Source organism: Xiphophorus maculatus, chromosome 1, assembly GCF_002775205.1.
Source record: "Xiphophorus maculatus strain JP 163 A chromosome 1, X_maculatus-5.0-male, whole genome shotgun sequence".
In the NCBI taxonomy this organism is placed as follows: domain Eukaryota; kingdom Metazoa; phylum Chordata; class Actinopteri; order Cyprinodontiformes; family Poeciliidae; genus Xiphophorus; species Xiphophorus maculatus.
In genome coordinates, this window is record NC_036443.1 from 2,239,049 (window position 1) to 2,259,896 (window position 20,848).

At 37.2% G+C, this 20,848-nt stretch overlaps 1 protein-coding gene across 2 annotated transcripts in view; it reads left to right on the top strand.

The window, feature by feature from the left end:
- LOC102230928 (MICOS complex subunit mic25a-like) overlaps positions 1 to 7,822 on the top strand; it is a 74,831-nt gene extending 67,009 nt beyond the window's left edge. For both annotated transcript variants that reach the window (XM_023339842.1, XM_023339852.1), the window contains one exon: positions 7,264 to 7,822. In XM_023339842.1, coding sequence (XP_023195610.1) covers positions 7,264 to 7,287 — 24 coding nt within the window. In that variant the 3' untranslated portion in view covers positions 7,288 to 7,822. The remainder of the gene's footprint in view (positions 1 to 7,263) is intronic.
- Positions 7,823 to 20,848: the final 13,026 nt, after the last annotated feature.

Here is a 20,848-nt window from a genome sequence, read left to right on the forward strand (position 1 = left end):
AATCGCTCAGCAAAATTTGTTATTGTGACAAGCCTACATATAGGCAATTTTTAAAAATATTTCTGAAACTCGCCAAGAAAACTCGCACAGACTGACTTCATAGATGTTTCAGGATGGCTGAACATCTTCATTAACTTAATGTACTGTTAAATGCAGCTGAGCCTCGAATGTCAGAAGTCACACTTAACACAGAATGTGGAAATGAAAAGTGTTAATAAAGGTGAGGAACAATGCATGTCTTAAAGCGGGTGTTATCTATTTTTAGTAGTGATAGAATGAAGTCATTTGAACAACCTACAGTAAGGCATGCCAATCTATTTTTTTCATGATGTTCAAGCATCTTTATTTTCAGTGTGAAGAGATTGCAAACTTTTTGAACTTTTTCCACTTTGAAAGTTGAAATAATTTTCACTTTTTCTTTGTTCGTCCTCTCTCTCTCTCTCTCTCTCTCTCTCTCTCTCTCTCTCTCTCTCTCTCTCTCGTTGATTTTTGTCGCTGCTCTCTGGTTCTTGATCGAACACGAAGTTGAATTCCAGCCTACGGTTTCTCTCTCCAGTCTCAGAAAAAATCAGAGGTTTCCATGTTGACAACTCCTCCCCCACTGGAGGATTTTTATTCCCCAGCTTTTGTGCCCTCTCGCTTGCTGTACACTGACCTTTCTGAGTTCTGCCAATCTATCGGCTCGCGCCAGCCGGACCCCCTGCTCTGCCCCCCCTCGGTGTCTCCTCCAGCAGGGGCTCTTGGGAACAATTCGCCGACGTCCTGTACTGTGTTGTATTGAAAGCGACCTCAGCTATATAAGGAATTGACACGTCTATTTTTACCTTTTTTTTTTTCTTTTTTTTGGCTTTCGGGGCACACTCTAGTCAGTGTTTCACTATCCCACCCCCTGCGCGTTCTCAGGAAGAACTTTTGTGGAACCCGGACCACCAGCCGGGATAAGAGAGGAAAGCAGCAGGGCTTTTAGGTGGGTTTTTCTCTGGCTTTTGTCGCCTTCAAACAGCTGCAACATTATCGAAACAGTCCACTTTCCACCAGCCTCTTTTGTGTCCCGTTGTCAGTCAATTCGTCTGTCCCTCCCCGCTTCTTTTTTTGACGATTTGAAGCGTGATTTTCCTTTGTGATTACTTTCCAATTCACATGCAGTACTCCCTAGGAGATTGATTTTTTTGTGTGGGCGTGTGTGTGTTCCCCTTTCTTCTCTGGCCTTTTTGTAAATAAATAAATATCAGTGTGTTTTTGTTTGTTCCTTACAGCTATGTTGACAAGTTCTCTTTCATGTGGAACTTTGGAAATTGTTTGTTTCTAGAGCCGTGCTGCAGCTATTTAAGTGTTTTTACCTTGCAGATTTTTCAAAAGGTGGCTTGGTTTTTGTGTTTTATTAGCCAAATGTTGAATTCACAGGGTTTCCATCACTTCCTTCACCTGTTGTAATGTGCATTTCTATCCAAGGCATCTGCTACAGTTATTCAACCTTGCGAAAATACAGATGCATGCAAAATAATTCATGGTTTTCAATAAAAATTCTTGTAGAAGTAGTTCAGTGCGATTCGAGCTCCAAGTTCTTTGCGCAATTGATTTTCCAGCTTTGTTGATCTACAGACTGGAAGCTCAGTCAGACTGCAACATCAGCTTTCAACTTTTTATACAACTGGGTTTACAGTGGCTCTCAGTAAAATCATTCCTGAACTATTTCAACATACAATGGGGTGAGAAACATGGATTTAAAGTTTTATTACAATATTTGGTAACACTTTATTTGATGTGTTGTGAATAAGACTGTCATGGCACCGTCATATACATGACATAACACCTGTCACGAACATGAGCAAGTCTTCATGAATATTTTTGACTGTTGTCAAAAAGTGTCATTCGGTAAATCATGACACTTTTAATACAAAGTTGACATTATTCAAACTGTCTTTGTTATGACAACTTGACATTAACCTAGAAATCATGATCTGACATAAATTTGTTATTAATTTATTATCTCTGCTGTTTATGGTTTTGATTTGTGTCATTTAGCTGCAAGTGTGTAAAAATCTGAAAAATGAAACCTGAACCTCTGAGCTTTACTTCAGATTCAGCAGCTTCCCCATAATAACCTGAAGGCTGGGTCATGAAGTTGAATGACAGACAGCGCCTTTTAAAAAATAAATATTTTTCTTGTTTTTCAGTTGAGCTCTATCAATCAATCAATCAATCACATTTTATTTGTATAGCACATTTCAACAACAAGGCATTTCAAAGTGCTTTACATCATAAACACAAAAACACAAAGTCATGCAACATGGAATCAACAATCAAAACATGACATTAAGTCAAGTGGCATCATTAAGGTTATTGATTACGTTTCAAATACAAATCTAAACAGGTGGGTTTTTTGTTGAGATTTAAAGGAAGTCAGTGTTTCAGCTGTTTTACAGTTTTCTGGAAGTTTGTTCCAGATTTGTGGTGCATAGAAGCTGAAAGCTGCTTCTCTCCATTTGGTTCTGGTTCTGGGGATGCAGCCCAGACCAGAACCTGAAGACCTGAGGGGTCTGGAAAGTTGGTACAACAGCAGCAGATCTTTGATGTATTGTGGTGCTAAGCCGTTCAGTGATTTATAAACTAACAACAGTATTTTAAAGTTTATTCTCTGAGCTACAGGGAGCCAGTTTGAAACTGGTGTTATGTTCTCTATCTTCCTATTATATAAATGTCACATTAAAGGCTGAAAAGATTTTGAAATCATTCAGAAATATTCAGTTTTACTTATTATCACAAAAACCTGACATTTTAATCCAGTTGTGCAGACTTTTTAGAGCTATTGTAGGACTGAACTTTGACTAGGCCATTTTGACACAAATATAATTTGGTTTGGTTCCATTGCAGCTCTGGCTGGTTGTTTAGGGTCTTTAATTCACAGAGGATTAATGTTAACACCAGGTAAAAACAGCTTTTCACTCAAAACTTCTTCTCAGATGTCAGTTCTTATTTCCCTTCGTGTTGTTCTGGTTCCTGCCTTCTCCCCCAAAGTGTGAACTTGCCGATAGTCGAACCCTAACAGGAACTATGTTAGTGTGTGTTGTCCTCCATCTCCATCCCTCCATCCCTCAGTAGTGGATTGGTCAGGTCTATCAACCACAGAACCTCAGCTCATCACCTGGGAGTTCCAATCGCCTGCCAGTCATCAGATAAAATGGATTTCCAATTGAGTCAAGGCTCCCAAGCTGGATTCTGCAGAATGGAGGTGGTGGTGGTTGGTGGTGGGGGGGCTGACTTCTTCTGCTTCCCTGCCTTTACCGACTTCTTGCTAGTTATTTGTTTTTCTCTTTCTATCTCTGTGCTGATCGCCCTCTGTCCCGCTTCTCCTCTCTGCAGCCCCTGCAGTGTAGTGTGTTGATCTGCTGGCCAGAGCCGCATGAAATGGAAACAGCCTCATTGTAAGAGAGCCGCATCCAAACCGCTGAAGTACGCAGTAACCGCGGTAACTTTTCATGGCCGGCGCCCGCTTCGGCTAGCAAGTTTTCACCTAATACAGAAAAACAAATATGAAAGAGCAGAAAGGTACTTTCATCCAGGATGGTACGTTTTATTTGGATTTTGCATTCTCTATAACTCTGCAAATATATATTCAGTAGTGCTATCAATTAATCACACAAGTGCTCACTAATCACTATTAATCACTACCTTGAAATGCAAAAAATGCACATTATCAAAAACATGTTTAAGAAAATCTTTTTTTTGTCTCAAACTAAATATTTCAGTTTATAGGTTTTTATATTCAGGGAGGTTTAAAAGAAGTCATTTTGTTTCAACTTAATTTAAAAATATTAACTATCCACTGATTGTGTCTGAGTGGAAGGATAATTGAGCTACTGTGACGTAGGCAACGCACAGCAGGTGAGAAGGTAATAATACCATTAATCTGCATCATGTAACATTAATACATTAAACATTTTAGATTAATCACATGCACTCTAATATTTGGTGATATATTTGAACAGAAACAGAAACCCGCAAAGGTTTTCAAAATTGCTGTAATGGACACTTGCCATCCATTGTTTCTGTAAAGAATGATTGAAAAATGTCAGCAAACCTGGTAGAGAGAAACTCCCAATGACTGGGAGCTGTAATTGAAACAAAAAGCATGACTGAGGGCAGCTAAATACAAATGCACACCAAACATTTCAAACTTTTCATTTGTAAAGAATTGAAAACTTTTTCTCTTTTCTTCTGCTTCTCACTGGGTGCTGCTCTGTGTTGGTCTGTCACACAAAATCCTGAAAAATCCATTGATGTTTGTGGCTTAAATGTGACAGTGTGAAGGAAGTTTAAGAGACTTTGTGTTCAATTCACTTTGATTTCACATTTACACTGTGATTACTACTAAACGGAACTACTGTAGTTGCATATTGTTTATTGGTCTAAAAGTCCAGTCTGTTGTCTGGGTTTTATTTATATTATTGCATTTGATCTTCTTAAGAACAGTGAGCTGTTAAAAAGGAAACACATAACAGGAAGGAGAATGAGAGGTGAGTCGGTAAAGCAGAAGGTTTAAAAGAGTTAAGCTGTATTGATCACTGTGTGGTTTTAATGATTTCTGTAACACAGCTGGAGGATCTGAGAGTCAAAACTCTGTTTTATCTATGCAGAGGTTCCAGCACACTGTTATCTGTTTGAACAGGATGCCACACAAAACACTCAAAGGCTTTTGATTTTTTGTTATTTTTAATCTGGAAAATCACAATACATTTCTAGATTTTCTGAGTTTTAAATAATAATCTGTTAAAATACTTTCTCAAATATTCCTAATCCTGCAGTACAGAGGGCTAAAAATAACACAATAAATATAAATAATTAAATAACTATTTATTATCATTTATGACGATTAATCAAATTAGTTTATTCTAATTATGTAATTCATACAGATACTGCTGTATGAATGCAACAATTAACTTGTTTAATAAATATACAATTAAACAAATGTAAAAATAATTTAATTTAATCCAGTTGTGTTGAAACATTTAGAATCACTAAAGTATTTATTGAAATGTTTTCCGTTCTGCTGTATATTATGAAGCAGTTTGTCAAATGGATCCCAACATCTGATTGGCTGCTCAGCAACTCAACTGAAATCTAAGGCAGAAGGGTTAGCCCCGCCCACCGACTTTGAACAAAGCTGAAAATGAATTCATGTTTTAACCAAAGGACTATGAAACCTAATGAACAAATTAAATACTTACATATTTTCATATATATTTAGTATATAATAGGCAGTTTTTTCAAATTTCATTTTTATTAGTCATTTATTAGTATATGGATGTATTTGTTAAATGTACCTCCATTTTTAAATTTTGACATTTGTGCAGGTACTGTATGTGTTGATGAATTGTGCCACTTTTGGCCTTCAGAAAAAACCAAATCTATTTTGATCAAGTATCAGTTATTGGAATTTGACTTTGAGATTAAATAGAAGTGCAAATATTTTTGCTTTGTTTAACAAAATAAGTAATAATAATAACTTGGCCTCTGATACCTTCATATTTAATCAGTGATTGTTTTTCACACCAGTTGAAAAAAAAGTGTCTAATCCAAACAGCGAAACGTAAATTTGACTCTGAGCCCGGTCTTCCTGAATATGACTGTATCCATTCGGCGTATGTTTATGTTTTAATACGGGAGCAGCCGCCATAACGTGTGTTAAACCTGATAATATACCTGACAGAATATCATCTACGTGTGAAAAACACCGGAGGCAAAGTGAAAATCTGCAGCCTGTCTGCTTCATTATTCGCTGCTTTTCTCTGCTGGAAATATTTTCTTTACTGAGATCTTCCACCATAACCATGAACCGTCAGGTTAAACATTGTTTCTATTCAAAGCCTCCATCTAATTTATATGGATCTATAGATATAAAGAGACGTTCCCATTGACAGCCTGCCAGCCCCTAGAAACCGGTCTGTTCCTCATATTTTCAAACTCTTTCCTTCTGAATAAATCACCGCTCTAAAAATACATCATCCAGCTCCAGTTCAATATTTTGATAGGCTGCTCCTAAAGTTTGTATGGTTGGATGTTTCCATGGTGCTACAGCTCCTGTCACACCTGCTACTTATCTAGGAAGCTTTTCTCAGAATCACTTTGCCATTTTTGAACAAAGTCATCGTTCGTTTCAGAGATCCTGGTCGTTTTGATGGAAGGAGTTGGATTATGTTGTCAAAGTGAACAAGTTGTAATAGTAGGTGTTACTTTTAGACTTTAAATGCATTACATTTTAAAGGCTCCATCACCAGCTGAAATGCACCACCTTGCAAAAGTCCTTTCCTCTTTACAGCCAGAGATATTATTGGTTTCTGTTGGGATTTTCTGATGTAGACCAACACTAGTTAGTACGTGATGTTAACTGTGGGCAGTTAAATCTGTGTTTTTCAACTTTTAAAAATTATTTAAAAATATATTAAAAATCCATTGCTCAACAAATACAATAAGGTTTGATTATGGTTGTTCATTTTCTTTTATGAGTTTGTCTGCAGACTCAGCTGGAATTAATTGGAGATATGTTTAAAAAAAAACATATTTTTGATTTTGATTAATTTTCTCTGATTTTGTGTGGTTTTTTGGGGGGGTTTTACTTGTGTATAGAAAGGTTAAGAATGGCCTAAATTGTTATGAGAAGCTGTTTTTGTTCCTATGGTGGTTAATTTAACTTGACCTAAATAAGTCACTAAAAAAAAAAAAATATATATATACAGTATATATACAGTATGTATATGTGTGTGTGTGTGTGTCTGCAAATACCTTCTTTCAGCGTTGGTTTTCTTCTTCACCTCTCTACCATTGAGGTCCGCTTTGGGGATCTAATATGTTGACAGTTTTTTCCCCCACCTGAGCAGTTTAACTCTGCAGCTCATCTAGTGTTACCGTGAAGCTAGAATGGGATTGTATTGTATTTGAGGATAAATGAATTAAAACTCTTATCTATCATATAAAACTCCATTAAAAAAGAGCAAATTGAAAACATGTAGGAAAGTCTGAGTACTTCTACTGTAAAACTTTCCTCTGAGTTGCGGTTTGAAGAGTCAGTGAGGATTCCTTCTCTCCATTACTGAGATAATCTCTACCTTTACTAAATCTGACCTTTCAGATGTGGTCAGTTAAAGGTGGAAATGTGTGAATGGAAAAGTCACAGCCATCCCCCCTAAGAGCATCTTAAAGGTCAGATGGTTTTGTACGGTTGCAACAATTCTAACTTTCTTTTTCCCCCATTTTCTCCCGTAGAACCTGCTGGTCAACCATGGATGAAAAGTGGGAGAAAGAAGAAGAAGAAAAGTTGTATTCCATGGAGACTTTTTCATTAGCCACTATGAGTAGCGTTCGCTTTGCTCCTGCTTGGACTAAGAAGAGAGATGATTTGCTTTTAGCATGCCTTGTCCATAAATTTTTATTATGCTATTTATCTACAGTATCATGTGTTTCAGCACTGCACTTCTCTGCTGCAGGGAAGCTTTAAAATGATGGTGTGTGTTTGCTTGGTGGTGCAGGGATACGTTCAGGGTCACTCCTCCATCTGCCAAAGCGAGGAGTCAGTTCACGTCCAAACCTCTGCTGCTTCTGAAGTCATGAAAGGAACAAGGAAAAAAAATCAGATGTGTTTGCTGAATGCAGTGTGTAGGAATTATGTTTTGAGCTTGATCTGAGAAAAGAGAGAATTTTTGCTTTCGAGTTTCATGGTTTTGTATCGTTCCAAAAACATGGGAGAACGCTCAGGTAATCCTGGAATCAACTTTAACGTGTCATATGTGTCTGAATAAACGAGCTTATTAAACCGTTCATTTGACCGACTGACATATTTTTCTTTCCAAACTGCTAAACCAACGTGTTTGTCTTTTCTGACCATAAATTGTCAAAAATATTTATGTATTTATATCCCACAAGTTTACCTAAAGTAAACTTAAGAAAAAGAAAACAAGTGTTAACAGAGGGCTGTGATGCCAACATTGTCTCAACTTGTGATGCCACATTATGTGATAACATTACAGTATATAACAACGTCATAAAATCAGGCTTCAAAATGTTAGACTACATTTTTAAAACAGTATTATGTAATAATCGACACAAAATGTAATAAAACCCCGGGAAGCCCAAGCACTAAGCCCTGTGGTGCCCCATGATGAACTGTGGTAATAGCTTTATTACATTTTGTGAAAATTATTACAAAATGCAGAAGTTCACCATTTTTATATAATGATAAAAATAGAAATGATAATGTAGTAATGCAGCACATAATGTGATAAAATATCACAAACAGTTTTGTGTCCATCCTAGTCACCATACTTCTACTGACATCTTGTCAGTCCTATATGCGTTTAAATGGAAACTTTGATCAATAAATGAAAAAAAACGTTTATTTGCCTCTTCAGACTCACAGCCAGAACCCTCGATATTAATCTACATGTCATTCAAAACGCGTTCAAGGATTTTATTACATTTTGCGTCAATATTACATAGTACGGTTTTTAATTATGATTTATTACATATTAAAACTCGATTTTATTACATTTTTACATATTGTGGCGTTGATAAAACCTGTATCTGTGAGGAGTAGGATGAACACCAGTGCAGTCTTGGCTGGACAGGAACCTCAGCAGCCAGGAAGAACAATTTATCACCGACTGCTGCCTGCAGGACTGATTTCATCCGTTGTCCTTTTGTTAAACCATCAGTGGAATGGTGTGTAATTTATTTACAAAGTCTATCATGTATTCCACCTTCTGACTTTCTTCCTCCTCCTTTTTTCCCATCTGGCCTCTTTTATGTGGGAACAGAAGGGGTTGAAGGATGTAACAGTCTTGAGTGTGGTGATGCACTAGAGGAGCAGAGGTTACTGATGAAACCCTGATGAAGTTCCTGCTGTAATATCAGTATTGTGCATGTCTGCAGTGTCCTGATTGCTTCAGCTCACACAGAGGAATTACTGAAAGTTATGCACAGAATCCAAGCTTTCTGCTTTGAATTCTGTTAGCTACTCTGTTGATTACAAATTATTTTAGTGCAAAATGAAAGCTGCCATTATTTCCTCCTAGTACATATATGTTTGAAAAGTTTTTGTTCCAATTTCAGAATAAGTCTCAAATCTATGAAATAAGTAGAATTGAGACTTTTATCAGTACATGTGATCCCGCCTACCTAAAATACAGAACTGCTATAGATTTGGCATATTTTACCATATTGGAATGTGACTTTTATGGTTTAATCATTCGAGTCAACATCCAGAAATCTCAGTAAATGCTGTGAATGACTTTGAAAATGTATAAAATATGCTATGTACCTCGGGAAATATATAAACATGCATTTATGTTGAAAGAAAACAGGTAGAATAACACAAATATTGTTAAATTTCTGAATAATTTCAACAGGAAATGCTCATTTTGAATTCATTTCGAAGCAGAAAAACTGTATTTATTAACTGGGAATGATCATTATTTTTGAGGTAAGTGAAGCTTATTTGCTTCTGAAACAACCAAAAGTTTTTTAATACAAAGTTTATTTCAGTTTGTGTGGTCATTATCAGGAAGTTCCAGCAAACAGCCACAGTTTGGCATAAACTACTGATAGCCCACAGAAGAAGCAGAACTGTTTTTGAAATTGCAGATTTTTTTTCACAATTTGCAATAAAATGCAAAGAAATTTTATTTATAGGTGACTAAGTTTACTTTAAGTGTCCAACATAAACTGTACAAAAGTCTGGTTAGGAACTTTAAAACCATTATAGTGTTTCTGTTTACAGTAATCAGAAAATGATGTATTTACCAAGCATCAGTTTTCATTTCAGCATGAAGACGAGGAACAAGAGAAATCTGTCATCGAGGCAAATTACAGGTTAATTAAGCCGACCTGTAAGTAGAGAAAACAGAAGAAAACGTTGCTTGAAGTTTTGCCTGGCTGCCCTGAAGAACCTTTAACCTGGATGATTAAACTTGTTGCTGCTGTCGTTAATAAATCTAAAACTAGTTTTGTTTTAGGTACAGGATTGTATAAATGCAAAGCTTTGAATGCATGTGGGCTATTCATTATCATAAACCATTCTTTAGTATTTAGTTCTTTAGAACTGTGTTGCTCATGGTGGCAGCAGGTTGGAGAAAGTTAGATCTGATTTATCCTTTTTTTTGTCGAGGCATTGTGTGTGTGTGTGTGTGTGTGTGTGTGTGCGTGCGTGTGTGTGTGTGTGTTTGGACAATAATTCTCTGGTTTTAGAAGCTGTGCAGCTGGAAGGTTTTTTTTTGCTCTTATTTTCTTAAGTTTTGAACAGTTGTTAGGATGTGTAACCATGGCAACAAGATGCTATTTTTTACAACTGGGAGCAACAGGTATTTGGATGATTGAGTTTCAACATTTAATTTCGTTTTGTGATCAAGTATTTTTTTTAACTGAAATGAACTGAATATGAGGAAAGCTGAAGTTTTATCAGTTCAATTCAGTTTATTTATGTTGTGCCAAACTACAGAAAATGTCATCTCAAAGCGATTTCCAATTCATTCCATCAATTGTATAGTCACATTAAGATGTAATTACATACAGTGCATTGGAATGTAATGTTATTTTAAAAGTCACCTGAGTGTCATTGCTGACCATGTCCATTTATTTCAGCACCACAGTGTAGCCATCTACTGAAGGCTGCTTCCTGCACGATGAAGCACCATGACGAAAGAATGAAATCAACTCAAACTGATATATCAAGCATGAGCTTGTGTGTCCTCCAGATGTCACTCAAATGGACCAACTTTGGGATGTGACGCATCAGGAGGTTTTCATCGTGGATGTGCTGCTGCTGAAGAGTTTAGCAGCGACTACATGATGCTGTCATTTTCCAGAATAATATCTGAGAGGGATGTCTCTGACATCCTGTGAAACCTTCGTCAGGAGCTATTAAAGAAATAGGGTTCAACATTACTACCAGGGTGTAACCTTATAAAATTGCCACTCAGTGACTATTAAACACAACTGGCCTGAGCACTAAACCCTGAGGTACCCCACAACTAACTGTGGTATATCATGAAGATGGTTCATTAACGAGAACAAAATTAAATCTTTTGGATTAAATGACTCTTTGCATGTGATGTTACGCTCTTCAGAAAGCATCCCACTCCACCAGGATGGATGAAGTCAAAACAGCCTAACTCTGCAAAACTGACACTTTGTCGCCTAATATCGCTTTTAATCTACCAAGCTACACTGTACACTGTGGAATTTATATAAAAACTATGTAAAATCACAACAGAAAAATATTGTGAACTCTCAAAGATTTTTTTCCAATTTATTTCCAAGGTGCCATGCAAACAGACAAGGATGCAAAGCAAACGTGTCACCTTATTGTAAACCTTTTGATGAGGAAAGAAGGTGGTGATGGATGGCAGCCGTCAATCATAAGAACCGGCAGCCCTCAATGTAAGATGATTAACTTTCATAAACTTCATAACTATGATTAGTAAGATGCAGTCAAACACTGTATTTGAGAGAAGGCACACATCTAATCATTAGTAACCATGGAGAAAATGTCCCACCATCATGTAGCCATTCATGCACAAATCTATCTATCTATCTATCTATCTATCTATCTATCTATCTATCTATCTATCTATCTATCTATCTATCTATCTATCTATCTATCTATCTATCTATCTATCTATCTATCTATCTATCTATCTATCTATCTATCTATCTATCTATCTATCTATCTATCTATATACAGTATATATATATATATATATATATATATATATATATATATATATATACTGTATATATTTGTATGCTTTTAGATCTGGTGTAAGGGGGAAACTGAAGGTGGAGAAAGTCATGTGGTGTGAATTCAGACAAAATCTGTGATTTGTTCAAATCAACAAACATGGAAGGGAAAAGCTTTGGGTCGTTTTTAAGTTAACTATTTCCAGCTTTTGTAAATAGTCATCTATGAGCCATAACTAGGCGTTCTACTTCCATAGACAAATGATCTTGACTTGAACAAGAAGAAATCACAGTAACATCGGCAAAAACAACTTTGGAAAACAACCGAAATTCGAATCTGTGTTCGATACTCCCATCACTTCTGACATCTGTCATGGCGCCTCGACATTATGATGTAATTTCAAAGTGTCAATATAAGCCTCTGAATAAGGTTGTGAACGCACCTGTGCGTTCACAACAGGAAAAAGGACATTGTTACCCAGCAAGACTTCATGTATGAGCAGTGATTAATTACCGAGAAATTTAAACCAGAGTTCAGTAAAAGTTGCTCCACTATGAGTTAGTTTGCTAAAGATTCAATTTATTTTTCTCACTCTGCACAAAATGAAACAGTAGTAATTACAATGTCTTTGTCCTTCAGACTTACGTTTTTTTTTGTTTTGTTTTTTTTTTCAACAAAATAAAGCTTGTTTTAGAGAAGAAGAGCAGTGATGAAGTGAAACTGGATGGACTGATTAACCGGAACCGTTTGAATGGAGAGGCTGCCACTGAGAGCAACAATGAGACGCACCCAGGTGTGCAATAATGCTCTTGATTGACTAAATGTAACAAATTGGACTCACATTTTTTCCAGCTAAAGGTAGTTTTTCTTTGAATTGTAGCTTTAAATCCGTCCTGAGCTCGTGGTAATTGGCTTGGAGCGAAGAGTTGGCCCGCTACACACACGCGCGCACACGCACACCTTCATTTGGGCACTCGCGGCCAATCTTAATAAAAGAAACGACACGTTGGAGGGAGAGAGACAGAGAGTGGGGTGGAGGATGCGGTCACGCAGATGTTGCTACGGTAACAGCGGCGAGCTCGGGCTGGGAGCTGCAAGGCAGCAGGTTTGAAAGGAGAGGCGAGGAGGACGACGGCCGACGCATTCAAATGTGTCCTCGCGCTCTCCCTGTTGATCCCATGTCATACCCAATTACCGCCGCGGCTCGGAGGAGGAGGGAGCGCGTGGAGAATACAGAGGAGACCGGAGCATTCAGGTGTCGAGGCACACCGTTCAGAAAGATATGGCAGTGTGTGTGTGGGGTGTGTGTGTGTTGAGGTTAACACCTACGCCTGTCATTACTTGTTTAACTAGGCGAAGGTTGTGCCAAATATCTCTCTATCTGCAGCTTGAAGGAAAATCTGTGTAAAGCTGGTGAAGGTTTCACAATCTGATGGAAATGTTTGGAGGAGAAGGTCTCTGGCTGGAACACACACACACACGCCCACCCCCGCCCACACACACACACACACACAGCTCTGAATGCACACCTCTTTGTTGCTCTGTAGCTGTTAGTTTTGAGAGGCATGTTTGATTAAAACATTTCATTTTCTTTTAATGACAGGAGAAGAAAACAGGGCTGTTTTGTGATGTGACATTTTATGGTTTCACAGGTTGCTCTCTCCGTTATTTATTTAACCTTAGATAATGGGAAAAGGCCTGCAGCGTTGTTGACCGAGGCCCAGGATGTTAATGCCTCTACTTACAGCTAAGCCATTTGGAATCATGTTCATTCAACCACGAAGTTTGTTTCCAAAAGAATCTGAGACTGGAGTCTCACAAAAGAGAGGAAAGAGATGTTGTTTTTTTTTACACTTCTTTAAAAATTGATAAAAATGACTTTTACCCTTCTCAATAATAAATGTGAAAATCTTTACTGGAGTTACAGTATCTATATTATTCTTGACTAACATCTTTGCATGTTGCCACTGCTGTTTCGATGGTTTATATTTGGTGATGAGATCCAAGTCTTTGAGGTTCAAAGGCCTCCTCGCCAGCACCCTAATCTTTAGCTCCTACCACAGATTCTCTGTGATTATAGTCAGGATTCAAACTAGGCCTCGTCTTAACATTAATAACATTTCCAGAGAAAGCATTTTGGTAAAATTAAAAGATTACTTTTTCTTCATTTCCCACGATCTGAATCTGAACTAGCTACCTTGATGAGCTAGTTGGACGCCTAGCCCCTTTCTTCTCCACCGGAGCAGCCAGCTGTCAGTGCTGCATAGAGTCTTTGAGACTCGTTGCCCTGACTCTAAGCTTTTTGACTTGAACAGTGTTTACTGCAGAGCAGTTTGCTGTGCAAGTCGGTGCCTCACTGAGTTTGCGTTGTTAGTTGTAAAAATGTATCATTGGTGCAGACCTCCACTTTGAGTCCACTTCAAGTACGCACAAACCTCCAAGGTGATAAGTACGACCAACTGTGTTGGGGGAAACATGAAACTGCTACTGCGCATGTTAAACATCAAAGTATTGCTAGCTAACCAAACAGTGAGTTAGTTGAGCTAGAAACCTTTCTTAGCTGGGCTAAAGCCTTTTCTCTGCCTACATCCCCAGAATGCAGCCCAGTTCTGGGTCAGAGATCAGTGAGATGATCAAAATTCAATCTGACTTATTTTCTTTTGACTTTGATCATGTGCCTATCTTGATAGATATTGTAAGTATTTTATTGCATAGCCCTGCTACACATAGTACCACTGCTACTAATGCCTAGTAGTCTTGGGGTCTATATATATAGGGGTCTTGTCTGCGGTATTCTGAGTGCTACTCTGGTTTGCTATGGTGAAGAAAGCTTTGGGCCAAAACGTGAACAGTGAGTTGGATGATGGCTGTGCTCAGGTTAGCAGGAGGCAGAGTTGCCGATTGTAGTCAGATGAGACATTTGGGTCATCTGAAATTTTGAAGTTTTTCCAGACCGAGAGAGAATCTAGAACAGACGTTACCTGCTTGACAGAAGACAATGAATGGATAGTAGGAACTGTTATTCATTATCTTTATTTCTGCTGTGCTTCTCACCTTTTCACTGCAGTTTTCTGCAAAAATGTCATTTTTAAAAAATGTAGCCAGTTATTGGATTATCAAGGTTTGGTACTCTTCTAGTCTCCTTACCTCACAGACTTATCTTAGTTCTTGGTTTTTGTCTTTATATTCATCTTGCATATAAAGCTAATTTGATTTCTAGCTAACCTCCTGAGACCCAGCAATACATTTTTGTCCTCTGTGGAGGACATAGGTTTTTTGTTCATAACTCTGAAACCATACATGCCACTGTGTTAAATCCTGTTGGTCCTTAGAGAGGACATCCTGGGCCTCGAAATGTGTTCATATTTGCCACAAGAGAGTCCCGATGTCCTCTCCAAAGGACATACTCTAAAAAATAAATAAAAACATGTTTTGAAATTTTTTCAATTGTAGAGATGTTTTTTCACTCCAAAGAGTCATGTAGTGTAAAAAAAAAATTCAAAAACTTTTCTTTCTCTGGGTCTCAGGAGGATATTTAGCACTTAGGGAAATGTTCATTTGCACAGAAATGTCACCATCTGCAACGATGTCTACTCTCTGTTCTTACACTGCTAGTCTGTAGATCCGAATTCTACAGATCCGTCTCTAAATTTACTATTTACTGTGATACTTTATTTTGACCTCTATTTTTGTATGCGTTCTTCTCTTTCTCTCTCTTTGCTTTAATTTTTTCCTAACCACAACAAAACCAAGTCAAATTCCTTGTGTGTAAAAATATTTAGCCAATATATTTGATTCTGATACTGAAATCTGATAAAACAATTTTCACTGTTCACCACTCTGTTTCCTATTGGTCTTTGAATACATTAACTTTGACAGCAGGATCTAATCAGACTCTGTTACCTGAAACCATATTGGGTACCAATCTGGAAAGCATCACAGCAGCATAAAACGGATTACCGTGTCAAATCTGATTCTGTTTAGCGTAAAAACAGACTTCAAACTCCATGTACTGATGTAAAACTGAACTATTTACTAAAACAGTTTAACCAGCTCATTTGGGGATTTAAGAAACTGAATTTGTCACTTTTGATTTTGATACAGGATCACAAGTCTGATTTGTTTCTCTCGGGGTGTGTGCGTGTGTGTGTGTAGGCGTGTGTGTGTGCGTGCATACATCCATCCCCACACTCCAAAAATCCACGGGTTTACCCTCACTCAGACACTTGCCACAAGGGAAATCAATGAGAGTTTCTGCTACCTCTCCTCTACATCAGATTATCAGAAACATTGACATCTATTAGCCCAACACTCCATCTGTTCAGCACTCCTGTCTGAATCTGTGTCCATCCTTTGCAAAGGCTTTCCCGACTACATTACTCCACCGATTAAAGACTTCCCTGTCTTTAATGCCACTAAAAACGGAGGAAAGGTGGCCGGGATGAGGGGAGCGACAGGAATACGGTGGTCAGGAGAGAACGGTGTGCTTAACCCCGGCTGCTACACAGAGCCAGCAAAATGTTCAGCGAGAGGATGATTTAATCCCTCTGTAGTAGTCCGGATTAATCCTCTGATTTCTCACCGCCTTGCTCTTCTCTGCGAGCCTCGCTGTCGATTTCTCTCCCTCTCATCCCTTTCTTATCCTCTCTTTCTCTTGCTTTAATTCATCTGGTACAGAGTGGCTTAATGCTGTTAAATGTGGCGACTTCCCTTTATCTGTGCGTTGTCATTATTCTCTCTTAGGGACAAAGGATTCCTATAGTGAAGCTTCCTGGCAGAGCGACGGTTCAGACGTCAGTGTGCATTCACTGCATGCAGCTGAGGCTCATCGTCACACTTCATTGCTGTCAATTAGCCAGTTAACATGCGGGACGTTTGGAGATACGTAATGAATGTTCAAGTTTCCATCTTGAACATTATGAAGTAATTTTTGTTAGGTTCTTTAAAAAGCATTTATCAATATCAGAAGTAGTTTTTAATATGGACGACATGACTCACCGCCCAGGGCGTTGGTCTCTCAGGGAACGGTATAAGGACCCTGAAAAAAATTATGTTAATTAGTCTCAAAATGTTTTTTTGTTTTTTTTTAAATAGCTGTCTGTGACGTCCAGACAATGAGGATTGGAGATTGTAAGAAAATCTGTCCATTCAATGCAAATTGCAAATCCTGCTGAATTTGGTTTTGGATTCAAGATTCTTTTGGAGTGGCAAATGTTATTTTTTTTATTTTTTTTTATCTTGAATAAAACTGTGATTTAGCTGTTAATGCCTGAATTTATTTACAATAATTAAAAACATTAATATTTTATTATTTGTTTTGCTGCTAAGCATATTATACATGTTGTAAAAATTGTTAATTTCAATATAGCACCGGCAAAACACAGATTAGGTGTTAAGTATCAAAATTAGGCATTAGATGTGTACAGTACTGCATATTTTGATATCGACAAAATACTAAGTAAATATCGAGCCAGTACCACCTATTCTGATACCAATTGTTATTTAAATGTCATCAAACTTTTGATCTTTAGTCGTTTTTGTGGATTTTTTTATTATTTCGTTAGAACCTATGACAGCATTTACACAAAGTATGTAGCTGTCTACAAAATAATATATGATCATGTAAATAATATATTTACATGATAAACAGAAACCACATAAAAACAGAACAATTTTGTATGCATTGTTTTCTAGATAAACAGAGCAAATAAATAGCTTTTGAGAGCAAATCAAAGCAAAGTCTTTTTTTACAGTAGAGTTGAGAAACTGTGATCCAAAACTAACATTTTAAGAGGAAATCTGAAACTAAAATATTGGTCTTACCGCGCTAGTATCGATCCAATACTGATACACACTTGGTATCGATATTATCAATATTTTGGCTCAATCTTCCTGTTTCTATTAGACATAACTGAGTAAATTTTTGACCACTAGATGGCGACAAAGTGGATTCAATACCATTATTGCTTTGTGTAAAATACACATGTACAGGAAGTAGTGGTACGCCACCTTGGCTATTTGGGTGGTTTGAGACTTATTCATGATAATCTACAATGAGTAACTCATCTATTTACTTATGAACAAAGAAACATTTTATTGCCTTTTTTGGCATCAGGAACACTTTGCAGTAACACCAGTGTGAAGAAAATGTAACCAACAAAAAAATCAACTTGGACCAAAGTAAATAAACTAGTAATGTAAACATTGTATTGGCAGCTTAATATCCTGATTGTAGCATTATGGTTAATCCAAAAGCTTGAATGAATCTGAAAACATCTGGAAGAAGTTGGGGACTCTGTTGAGACAAAATGTCACAATTTGGTTTGAACAAAAGTCATGTTTTACTTCCTACGTTGTACAACTTTTTTGACTCACTGGGATGCTGGTGAGGGACATCATTTCCTCAAGTCTGTCACAATCTGATCAGGGGCATCTGAGATGGTCTTTGTCACACGCAGGCAGACAGACGGACTGATGACTGGAGACTCACTGCCGGTGCAGCAGCCTTGTTAAATTTTAACTAACTGACTCCAGCTCACCTGGTGTCAGACTATTTGCCCTCACAGTCACTGTCACGTTGCTCACTATACATGAAATTCACCTTGTTAGGCAATTCAGATTTGCTGTGTCCTTATTATTCCGACCTAGATTTTTCAGGAATAAAAAAAAAAAAAAGTCAACAGGAGAAAAGTCACATTATCAAACAGGCTTGTTAAATCTGAACCAGTTGCGAATGTCTGGGTTGCGGTGCATTCCCACTGGAGCCACGTGCTCCAGCGCAGAACACCAGCAGATTGCCCCACATGCATTTAGATCACTTTTAGGTTCACAGAACGGTGACAAGTTGGGTTTTTTCCAAAAATTATACAACTGTTGAATGTGTTCTTATCATTTCTTGCCTGTGAAGCTTTAAACCAGTCAACTTTTTATTGGTTTCTTAATTTACAGCAGCAAGAAAAACACTGCAAACAAAATCATAATGGCACATTTGAAAACATTTAGTTTTCACACGAGGTTCTTAATTTGTAATTGCTTTACATAATTTTTACATTCAGGAAGAAAAACTTTTAAAATAGATTTTGTTGCTGTTCCTAGAAAAAGCGCTGTAATATAGCGACTTGTAAAGATTTAGACACTAAAGTTTATTTAAAACAATTCAGCAAGAAATGATTATAATTACAACATTCTGGGGCTTTTTACTGATTTTATGTCTTTCACTCTTAAATAACAAAAGGCAAAGATGCTGCATTTATGTAGGAGTTTTCAACACTTGGGTTGCATAAGCAAGATTTATGCTTTCAGAAGACACCTGAATGCATCATCATACATTTTTTCCCCCTTTTTTTTAACCCCTCCAGGGGTCTTTTTTGTGGGCTCTAGTGTCCCTTATATGATAGTAGGCTGACAGGAAACGGGGAAGGAGAGGGGGGAAGACATGCGGCAAATATCGTCGGGTCCGGGAGTCGAACCCGCGACGGCCACGTCGAGGACTCAAGGCCTCCAAATACGGGTCGCCACTACGCCACCACGGCACGCCCCCCAGCATCATCATACATTTTACTTCAAATATTTAAAGGCTAATCTGGAGAAGTTGTGCATTAACTTATTATGATTATAGCTAATGGAGTGTTGGTTCTTACTCTTCACCATTTAATATCCAAGCATTTCCAATTGTTGTATTTTCTTTCCTGGATGATGCACGAAAACTGGTGATTCGCTCTAAATATTTTAGCACTTATATTTAGTGCAAGGAACTCCTTTTATGATGTAGCAACTAGTGACAAATATTGCCTATTTTCTTATGTTATTGTTCCAATTTTTCTCAGCAAATATGAAGTGCTGCTGTGGCGCCTCCCATATCTCAAAGCAGAAGATGCTTTTAACCAACTCTGCAAACTGGGTTTTGCCACCAACACAGTTTTCCTTTCCATTCAATCTTCCATTAACATGACTGGATCTGTTTGGTAAAAACCTGCTGTTTTTACCAAACAGATCAGCAGTTTTAACTATAAGTTGGTTGGCCATAACGTGGCCATACTGTAATATAACCCCGTGGTTTCTGTTTTTCTTACTTTTTAATTTTTGGAGAAAATATGTGAATAATCAAATTTAACACTAATGAATGCTTGTAAATGATAACTGTGAGTAAAGAATTTCATGTTTTGAATGGATTAACTGAAATATATTTTCTTTCTTCTTATAATTCAATTGTTGACAGACATCCTGATTCATGTCCTATTGCTCCCCATAAATTGTGTTTTGAAGCATCAAGTGATTCTATGAGACAGGAGGATATAAAATGTTGTATGAGTCAGGCTCCAGCTGCTTTTTTGGCTCCTTTTACCTTGCAGACAGTGGAGCTAATGGAAAAAGTGTCTCCTGATTAACTCCCAGAAAATGTTTTTTCTTGAGGCAATAACAACTATTCTCATTAGCACTGAGCAATTAAAGCTTCACAAGTTACTTAGAATGCTTTCTGTTCATGAAGATGTGAGGTTTATGATGCAGTGTTTTAAAGTAAAGCACAAAAAGGCTTAAAATGCACATAAATATTCAGCTGATGACTTGGATAGTATATAGAAAACAGTAGGTGTTATTTTCAAGTGGGCATTTATCGTACCGTTTATTGTACTAAATTTGTTAACATGATAATTTCCACATGATAAATTTTAAATGATATTTGAAATCCTCCTAAAATTGTCAGGATTGTTAATTAAAAAAAAAATTCTACAGTTTTTTCATTGAGAGCATCAATAAGTATCAATAAAGTTATAAATATGAATAAACTGTGAGCAGTTTAGTCATACAAATCACACTTCCTTATGAAACTATTGTCTAAAAAAAGCATATTACAGATTTTTTTTCCAAGAGCAGTATTAGTGGCCCTATGTAAAAAAATAAGTAATAAATATTTCTTATTGTTACTTTTATTGTTATCACAAAAGTGCTATAAAATATTGTGATTAAACTTTATGTCCACCCTTACTATGAATAATGTTGAAAATAATGTTAAAATCATTACCATGAATTAATAGACTTACTGTATTTCATATGTTTTCTACCAGTAAGTTGAAGCTTTATTTACACCATGAGCTCAAAGTCAGGAAGCCCTCTGCC